Raw genomic sequence first — 10000 nt, forward strand, 5'->3', positions numbered from 1 at the left:
GTATGGTTGTCTCCTTTTCAACACCCCCACTACCCCCACTCATATTTTTCCTCAAGTCCTTTTAATTGTACATCAAGAATGTTTTTACTATCCAATTTTCATCCTTTTTTACTGGCACTATATGAAATAAATGTGTTGCAAGCGCCGTAAAACCCTTAAAAACAAAAACAAACATACTTATCTTAGACATGTAAATTTACTTGTTGACAATCACATAGGTATGCACATCTACCCTTTTCACCCCCCCCCCCCCCCCACCCCCCACCAGATTGGTCTGCTCATCCCTCCATTCCCTCTTCCCACCCTCATCTTTCTCTCTCAGACCTCTTTCTTTTATAGCTCAGTTGGTAGAGCACTCACTTCACATACAAAGGGATTAAAATCGGTCATAGGTGAAGTCGATCAGCAGTGATATGGTAGCTGGGTCTATTAGATATGACAGAAAGTACTTCGTGATAGACTAGCATCCTCCAAAGGCAGGCAAGCTATAGCTATTGTCCCTTTTATGCTATAGGAACTGGGATATAGTTTGGCTCAATGCCGAATGGCTCTAAAGGACTAGTTTTTATATATCTGTCGGTCTTTCTTTAAAAAGAAAAGAAATAAAGAAGTACCCTAAAAAAAACCCAGCTTTTATATAGTGCAATATCCTTTATGTGCTTAAAGTGCTTTACAAGGTGTCCCAACTCAGTGGCATTACACAAGATGCAGGACAAGACAGCTTCTTTTAAGGTGATACAACTAACATTTTAAGCAAAGACAAAACTTGTTCCGGCCAGGTGCCCATTTTAAACCTGAGTATGGTGAGAGGACGTGAGTAAAGAATTTTGTGCCGACTCAAATCACAGACTTACAGGTTTGAATACAGGTCATACCACTAGACCACAAAGCCACTCTGTATCTGTCTGTCTGGTATCCATCTGTTAGTCTGCATAGCTAGGTATATTGATATTTTTAAAATAAAAATATCTGAAATTATTTGTTACAGTGAATAATATAATCAGTAGGATGGTGAAAAGGTTTGAATTGAGATATTGCCAAGTTAAGTTAGAAGTTTTTACAGCTAGTCAAGTTGAAAAAGTATGAAATTTGAGAAAAGTTGTGGATACCTTTCCCATACATCTGACCTTAACTTCGTGAAAAATCACACGATTTACTTCAAAAAAAGATTAAAATGTTCTGGTGAGCGTATTCTTTCAAATAATGCAAAAAAATGCAAATTCAAAATGTTCACCTTCCGACTGATTATGTCATGCATTGACACATTTTAAAAATTTGGATTAGAACTGAGTTGATCCGATCCGTGTAACTATTTTGTTATGTTCCCAGATTATCAAGTCTAGATGCCTTTACAGAAGACGAACACTACATGCTGGGTCTTGCTGAACTCATGTTTGACCGATGTGCTTTACTCGTGGTATGTATGAAGAACTTGAGCTTTTATATAGCGCAATATCCACTTAACATGCTCAGAGTGCTTTACAAGGGGTCAACAGCAACGTGTACCGTTTAGAACGGGACAGATGCCTGTTAGGCGATATTGCAATTTCTTTCCGACAGAGACAACGCTGTTAACGGCCAGGTACTCATTTTACACCTGAGTACGGTGAGAGAATATGAGTAAAGAGCCTTTTCCAAGGACTCAACAGGCGTCATAACTCATCCTACATGTTAAGTGTTGCTGTTAGCTAAGGAACCCTTGTAAAGAGCTTTGAGCACGTTTAGTGGATATTGTGCTATATAAAATCTCATGTTTTTAATGTACATTACAACGACAAATCTGATTGTAGCAAACACTTTCCTATATTAATGAGATATTCCATTAAAAAAATATTTTTGTTGTTGTTTAACGTCTAACTTCTACGTCATGGTACAAGACCGAAGGGCTAAAGCTCAGGTGGTCGCTGGTTCGGATAAGTAAGTAAGTAAGTAAGTTGTTGTTTTCCTTTTTCTTTCAGAATAATAAAAATGACATCAAGACAATTCTCAATTTCATCCACGACGTTGAAGAACGACAGAAAACCTTGGAAGGGATTGTTGACATCGGCTATGCCGAGAAAGAAGTCAGCGATCTTCAAATATTCAAAAGTCTTTGGTGAGTATTTTTTATTTTATTGTCATTGAATATCGATTTATTTTTTGTAAAAAAAAATAAATTTTTGATAGAGAATTTATATAGCGCAATATCCACTCCATGTGCTCAAAGCGCTTTACAAATGATCCCTGACCAAGAGCAACACGTAACATGTAGAACGAGATGTGACGCCTATTAGGCGATATTACAAATGTTTTTTTGACAGAGACAATGTTGTTTATGGCCAAGTACTCATTTTACACCCGAGTACGGTGAGAGAATGTGAATAAAGAGCCTTTTTCAAGGACTCAACTATGCGCAGAGCAAGGCTCGAATCCAGGACCTTCCAAATCACAAGACCACATAGCCTTGTACAGGTCTATGGGGGTTCATGATCATTGCCATCCAATGAGTAGCCCTGTGTCGGATTTTACATATATATATATATGAAGGCTGGTTTTCCAAAACTCGTTAAGTCAATTTTTCTACTTTTTGAGATTTTCCATCCATGAGATAAATTGAAATGTAAACTTTATTTTAAGCATCAATGGCCACACAATTTCCCTTAGATTTGTGTGAATTTGAAGTTTAAATATGATAAAATAATAGACGGAATGAGAAATTTTCAGGGAAGTAATCCTCAATATCTCAAAATGGGAAAAAATGGAGTTATGGAGTTTTGGAAAACTATATATATATAAATAAAAGGATAGTTCTGAGTAATTTGTCAATTTGATGTTTTTACTATCTTTAATCATGTGATAACTTTATATATGCTGGATTTTCCTTGCCAGGGCCCCCATCCGACGCATGTACGATAAGAAGAGAAGTCAGGCCAAAATCTGTGTCATCTATTTCTTTAAAATTAGTAAGTTGCATTTTGTGTGTTAGAAGGAAGTTTGGCTGAAGGGAAGAGAGAGAGAGTGAGAGAGAGAGAGAGAGAGAGAGAGAGAGAGAGAGAGAGAGAGAGAGAGAGAGAGAGATAGAGAGAGAGAGTGTGTGTGTGTGTGTGTGTGTGTGTGTGTGTGTCTTGTGACTTTGCAATGGGGATATTGAGCCAGTATGAGCTGTGGACTGTAAAAAGTAATAAACAAAAATGAATAGAACAGCTTCAACAAATAACAAAATACCAAACACGGTCAGAATGTTTCGGGAACAAAAACCTTCTTCAGCCAACAACAAAAAGCACTGAAAACATTACTAATAATGTGCCGAATAATTCTCTGCCGTTGATTTGGTTTTTTAGTAATATATTTATGTGTTCATTGTTTTGTTTTTTGTTGTTGTTGGCTAAAGAAGGGTTTTGAGCCTAAAACGTTCTGTGATTGGTGGGGTTTTTTTTTGGTTTTTTTTTTAAGCTTCTATATTCATTTTTCTTTACGACTCTGAACTATTATTCACTCATCTTCTCCAATGGGACTTTTGGACCGACTTGATTCTTATCTGTTTTGGAATCCTCCACTCTTCAACAGAATTAAATTATGTGTGGTCATTTGGAATATGAACTAGATGGTTATTCCAGACATCAGCAGACATGTCAACTACTATGAAAAATTTGTAAAATTACGAAATTTCAGCTCCAATTTAAAAACTTCATGTTATATCTAAGTCATTAAAACTTATTGAAAATGAAAGTTGATGTCAGAGTTACATAATATTAAGGATTTTGAAGTGTTATTTATTCATTGTGAGGGTAAATAGTTGATCCTTAAAGTTAACTTTAGCGATTACTCTTTTTATCTGCTATTTTTAAAGTAGGAAGGTCTGCATCAGTAGGGCTTGTAATGGAAGTATTGTTTTGTGATGCGGAGGGTTTGTGTGACCAAGAATTCTATCATTTCCCTCTCCCCCCCCCCCCCCCCACCCCCCTCTCTCTCTCTCTATCTCTATATCTATCTCTCTCTCTCTCTCTCTCTCTCTCTATCTATCTATCTATCTATCTTATCTATCTATCTATCTATCTATCTCATCCATCCATCCATCCATCCATCCATCCATCCATCCATCCATCCATCCATCCATCCATCCATCCATCCATATCTATCTATCTATCTATCTATCTATCTATCTATCTATCTATCTATCTATCTATCTATCTATCTATCTATCTATCTATCTATCTATCTATCTATCTATCTATCTAGCTATCTTAGTAGTTTGAATTGTACTATTTCTTCTTTTTTTTTACAGTGCATTCTCAAATCGTAGCTTATGGCCGTGAGGGAATTGACAAAATTGATTATTGTAAAGACCGATTTTTAAGGAAACAAGTAAGTGACTTCCCATTGTGATTTTTTTTTTTTTTTTTTTAATTACTAAAGTGAGTCAGAAATTGGAGAAAATGTAAGAATGTATGAGTAAGTGTTTTGTAATGTTTTTACTAGATTTGGATGTTTTGTAATGATTGATTGATTTATTTTTTAATAGTTTTAATTGTCGATGGAGGTCCCGGTAGCTCAGTTGATGGAACACTCGGTTCACGCGCAAAGGGACCAAGATCTATCCCGGGTGCAGTTGAGATTTTTTCCCCGACCCCCCCCCCCCCCCCCCCCCCCCCTGCCCACCCAGCAATAAATGGGTTGCTGGGTCTGTTAGATCTGGTGGAAGGTACTTTGCGATTTAAAAAAATGAAAAAAAAAAATGGAACTTTTATATAAGCAATATCCACTAAACGTGCTCAAAGCGCTTTACAAGACATGCTTCCTATCCAAAGGGAAACAAGCAATTGCTATTGTCCGTTTCATGCTATAGAAACTGTGATAAACTCTGGATCCATGGGTCTTAAGGCTGTGAATGACCACTTTTTAAAATTTTTAATTGTCGGGAGAAAGATTATAAAGATGTAAAATGTATTTATTTATTCTTATCCATTACTCGTTTGTACCTTGAGTAATATGCAACACGATCCCGACAATAAAGAAATTTGGAATTGAATTGGAGACATTAAAAGAAAACTTAACTGAAATGTTATTATATATTTAATCAATAACAATGTGAAATTGAATGTAAGCTTCAATTCAATATATGAAAAGAGATAAAATGGATGTTTTGGGTTTCCCCTTTATCAACAAAACAGGATGAATGAAACACTACAGAGAATGAGATAATGTGGTAGTGGCGTTGTTAACATTATCTCATTTGTCTGTAGTGTTTCGTTCATCCTGTTTTGTCACTACCACATTATCTCATTCGTCTGTAGTGTTTGATTCATCCTGTTTTGTTGATAAAGGGGAAACCCGAAACATCCATTTTATCTGTTGTCGTATATTACATTGAAGCTTACATTCAATTTCACATTGTTATTTAATTCTTCGAGCTTCGAGCAGCAACGTTTATTTTATCTATTTTGAGATGATTAGTTACGTGTTTGTTTTAACTGACTCATGATCTCTAACTGGATGTCGACAGGCCAGGCTGGAGGGAACATACGACAGCTTCAACAAGTCTGCTGGCGATGCTTACAAGTCAGGCGATTACAAAGAGGCCATGATGCATTACACCCAGGCAGTTTGGAGAAAGTAAGATGGTCTTTTATTGTCTTTCAAAAGGCTCCGAATGGACGGAAACAGTACAGAACAATACAATTAAATTAAAATAAATTTTTAATTTGAGCTTTTATATAGCGCAATATCCACTAAAATGTGCTCAAAGCGCTTTACAAGGGGTCCCTGGTCAACAGCAACATTTAACATGTAGGACGGGACATGACTCCTGTCAGGCGATATTGACAATTTTTCTGCAAAGACAACGCTGTCAACGTCCAGGTACTCATTTTACACTTGAGTAAGGTGAGAGAATGTGAGTAAAGAGCCTTTTCCAAGGACTCAACTATGCGCCGAGCGAGGCTCGAACCCAGGACCTTCCGAACCGAAAGCGAGTGTCATACCACTAGACCACATAGCCGCACAATAACAAGTAACAAAAACAATGAAACAGCGTGGCTCAGCGTTACGGTCTTTGCTTCGTACCCGAAAGGTACAGAGTTCGATCATCTGCCGCTGCGCTGTGTGGCCTTGAGCAAGTCACCCAGCCCTAGCTTAATTTGCGGCACTACACTGCGGCTGATGCCTGGGTTATTCCAGTCTTCCCTTGGAATAGACCCTAGAGAAAAATTTTCCCCTATGGTATGAATAAAGGGAATTTTTTTTTTATGTTTAAAAACATGAATACATCGTTTAAAATCTAAACAGGCGACATAGAAATATTTAGCAGGTTTTGGTTATTTTTGTTATGGGCTGATGAAGGGTTATTGAGCCAGAAACATTCTGTGTTTGGTATTTTGTCCTTTTCAAAAGCTGTTATTCATTTCGGTATATTGCTTTTTTTTTTTGAATGATTAGTTCTCGAAATTAACGATTTGACATTAAGAATCATCAATGTTGATAGGATATCATTACAAGTCAAAATCTATTTTTAGTAAGATTGGGTGAGTGCTGATAAAAAAAAATTTGTTGAACTTTTAGGTTTGTTTTAGTTTTTTTTTTACAAAGGATAAGAGGGACGTCTCATAATATTTTTGCTATAATGCTATAGTAAAGTAGCATTTTCCCCAAAACAAAAGGGTTATAATAATTGTTGCTTTCTTTACAGAAAAAATTTCCATGATTTAGCGATATTTTTAATTAACATTTATAGTATTGCTTACAGTTTTTTCTTTTCTCTCCCTTCAATCTCATTTCCCCTCCCCTTTCCCTCACTTCTTCAGTCCTTTCAACGTGGCATGTTTTGGGAACAGAGCCCAGACGTATCTCAACCAAAAAGAATACTGGTAAGACTGAAAAGTTGTTTATTGAATTATTGTCAAAGTTTGGAGTTTGCTGGTTACAAAGTTTTCACCATCAGTCGATACTTTTAAAAATGCAAGGAATTAGACATCAAAATGTAACAAGTTCGAATTTTACAACTGTTTTGTGTCCTTTTTTTGTGTTATTATTATTGTTATTATAACTTATTATTATTATTATTATTATTATTATTATTATTATATTATTATTATTATTATTATTATTATTATTATTATTATTTTATTATATATTATTATTATTATTATTATTTATTATTATTATTTTATTATTATTATTATTATTATTATTATTATTATTATTATTATTATTATTATTATTATTATTATTATTATTATTATTATTATTATTATTATTATTATTATTATTATTATTATTATTATTATTATTATTATTATTATTATTATTATTTACAACGCTTTGCAATTTGAGCACATTTAATGTTCAAGTTATGCATTTCGTTTATTATACAGACACAGAATGTTTTTCTCTCTCTCTCGAATCTCTTTGATGATATTATGTTTGTCATGCGTTAAGCATTACAGTTGTGTACCAAATTATGTTAAAAATCTGAAAAGGTGTGTATGAATCAATGCCAGACAAAAGCAAAAAGAAAACTACAAGAAAAAAAACATCCCCATCTGGTGACTCGATGACATGCGGCTATGTGGTCTTGTGGTATGAACCTCACTTTCGGATCGGAAGGTCCTGGGTTCGCTCGGCGCATAGCTGAGTCCTTGGAGAAGGCGGCTCTTTACTCACATTCTGTCACCGTACTCAGGTGTAAAATGAGTACCTGGCCGTTAACAGCGTTATCTCTGTTCGAAAAAAAATTGTAATATCACCTCACAGGCGTCATGTCCCGTCCTACATATTAAATGTTGCTGTTGACCAGGGACCCCTTGTAAAGTGCTTTGAGCACGTTTAGTGGATATTGCGCTATATAAAAGCTCAATTAAAAAAAAAAAATTTTTGGATGACATGATGATTTTTTTAGGATGGTTTTTCTTGTATTTTTCTTTCTGCTTTTTCTGGCACTGATTCATACGCACACCTTTTCAGATTTTTATCTTACACTAGTGCCTGCTGCTTATTCAAGAAGATCTGTACTATTTCCAACAAGCAAAGACACTTAATGAAATGGTTGAATTAAAGATGCGATTCTAATTTAACCCCGTCCTTACCAAACATATGAAAATCGTCACATTCGTTACGATGCAACCAACATTTTTCTTATTCAAATTTCTCTTGTACATCATAAAATTTAAAGAAAATGAACAGTGTGTTGTAGAGCATGTTTTGCTAAAGAAATTATTTATCGGAAATACTTACTGCTATTGTTTTTGAGTGATAAAAAATCTAATTTTGTGTTAGTTGGGTGTGAGATTTTGGGGAAAATCCTGAAAATGGCTGGTAAGGAGAGGGTTAAAGTACAGGCAGATCAGATCTATGTCATAAAATGCCCGTCAGAAAATATATGCAGTTATTCTTCTTTCATTTTGTAACAGGAATGCATTGTGGGACTGCAAAAGAGCTTTGATTCGAGACCCCAAAAACTGTAAAGTGAGTTTTTTTCTGATCACAAGTTTTCTAATTTAAATTTACCCATAGTAACTTTTTTTTATGTACCCAAGTCAGTGCATACCGCAGAGGACATGAAAGACACTCATTGGTGGTGAGACGAAGAAATAATTTATTGCAAAATCAACATTGATATTTTATTGAGCTTTATATAGCGCAATATCCACTAAATGTGCTCAAAGCGCTTTACAAGGGTCCCTGTACAGCAACATTTACATATAGGACACATGACGCCTTACAAAATTTTCGCAAAGCAGTTTAACGCAGTACATTTACACTAGTACTTTCTTTTCAAGTAACCCACCAGTGAACCCAGATCGACGCGAGTGTCATACATAGACCTCACTTTTATGGTGTTGCAATGGCTATGAAAATTAAGAAAGTCATCTTCATACAAATCCTATGCTGATGCACTTTGTATATATATGAATTTTATAAAACTACACTGCCCTTGCTGCACCAGGACACTGGCTCAGGGGTACGGTCTTTGCTTCGTACCCAAAGTACCGGTTCAACTACTCGCTGAGTGGCTTGAGCAGTCACCTCACCTAGCTCACTTTGCGGCCTGCACTGCGTGATGCCTGGGTTATTCCAGTGTTCCCTTGGGATAGACCGTAAAGAGAAATTTTCCCTTGGGGATGAATAAAGGGTATTTTATTTTTATTTATTCTCACAAACTTGATATGACACGTTTTATGTATGTACCTTACTATGAATATTGTAAATGTCTGCCCTCTCACAGCATCAAAAATCAATGTTTTTTTTTGTTTAAAAAAAAAATAAATTTTTAAACATATTTTTTGATCTGTAAAAAGCCCAAGTTGAAGGAGTTTAAAACAGCAGCAATAACTTGAAAATTAATGAGGTCCTTTGTTGTCAATGGTTAAAAATGTTAGAAAATACATTCATCAGAAAATATGTTCACTTCCGGAACTGTACCAAAAAGCGCTTCTGGTACTGTACCAAAAAGTGCTATGCAAATGGTATCAGAAATAAGCTATATAAATGTTCTTAAATATTTTTGTTTAGAATTGTTATCGTCAAGCTCGTGCCTGTATGGAGTTGGGCTGGTTGGAAGAGGCTGCGGAAATGAACGAGAAAGCTCTCAAGAATTGTGTCCCAGAACTCATGAGGGTGGAGATAGCCAAACAGAAACGGCTCATTGAAGGTGATTGTTATTATTTATTTATTGCATAATATTTTTTGTTGTTTTCAAATGATTTTAAAAAATGGCAGTTTTGGATGATTCATGGTTATAAATAGAATTATTACTGATTTACACACTTTCATCTTTTGGTGAAATCTTACATTTCTACTTCACTGGCCGTCATCAACAAAATTGATGTTTTTAAACATGGATAAATTTAGGCTATTTTTTTTTTTTTTTTAATTTAGAAAAGCTTTATGTGATGTAGAAACAAAACACAAAACAATTTTACAGGTTATTCAGTACTGAAATCTAATAACAACATTGCTAGCTTAGTTAATACTGAATTCAAATAATAATGTTACTGACTTACTCTGTACTGAAATCAAATAACAA

General features: G+C 35.1%; 1 protein-coding gene across 2 annotated transcripts in view; it reads left to right on the forward strand.

Annotated features, from left to right (window-relative positions):
* Positions 1 to 10000, forward strand: part of LOC144960036 (uncharacterized) — a 79239-nt gene that overhangs the window by 13183 nt on the left and 56056 nt on the right. For both annotated transcript variants that reach the window (XM_078892985.1, XM_078892984.1), the window contains exons 4-11: positions 1330 to 1417; positions 1959 to 2095; positions 2869 to 2942; positions 4265 to 4344; positions 5483 to 5592; positions 6780 to 6842; positions 8385 to 8439; positions 9487 to 9625. In XM_078892985.1, coding sequence (XP_078749111.1) covers positions 1330 to 1417; positions 1959 to 2095; positions 2869 to 2942; positions 4265 to 4344; positions 5483 to 5592; positions 6780 to 6842; positions 8385 to 8439; positions 9487 to 9625 — 746 coding nt within the window. The remainder of the gene's footprint in view (positions 1 to 1329; positions 1418 to 1958; positions 2096 to 2868; positions 2943 to 4264; positions 4345 to 5482; positions 5593 to 6779; positions 6843 to 8384; positions 8440 to 9486; positions 9626 to 10000) is intronic.

This window comes from Berghia stephanieae, chromosome 14 (assembly GCF_034508935.2).
Source record: "Berghia stephanieae isolate SIO BIC M18660-M18661 chromosome 14, UCSD_Bste_1.3, whole genome shotgun sequence".
Lineage (NCBI taxonomy): Eukaryota > Metazoa > Mollusca > Gastropoda > Nudibranchia > Aeolidiidae > Berghia > Berghia stephanieae.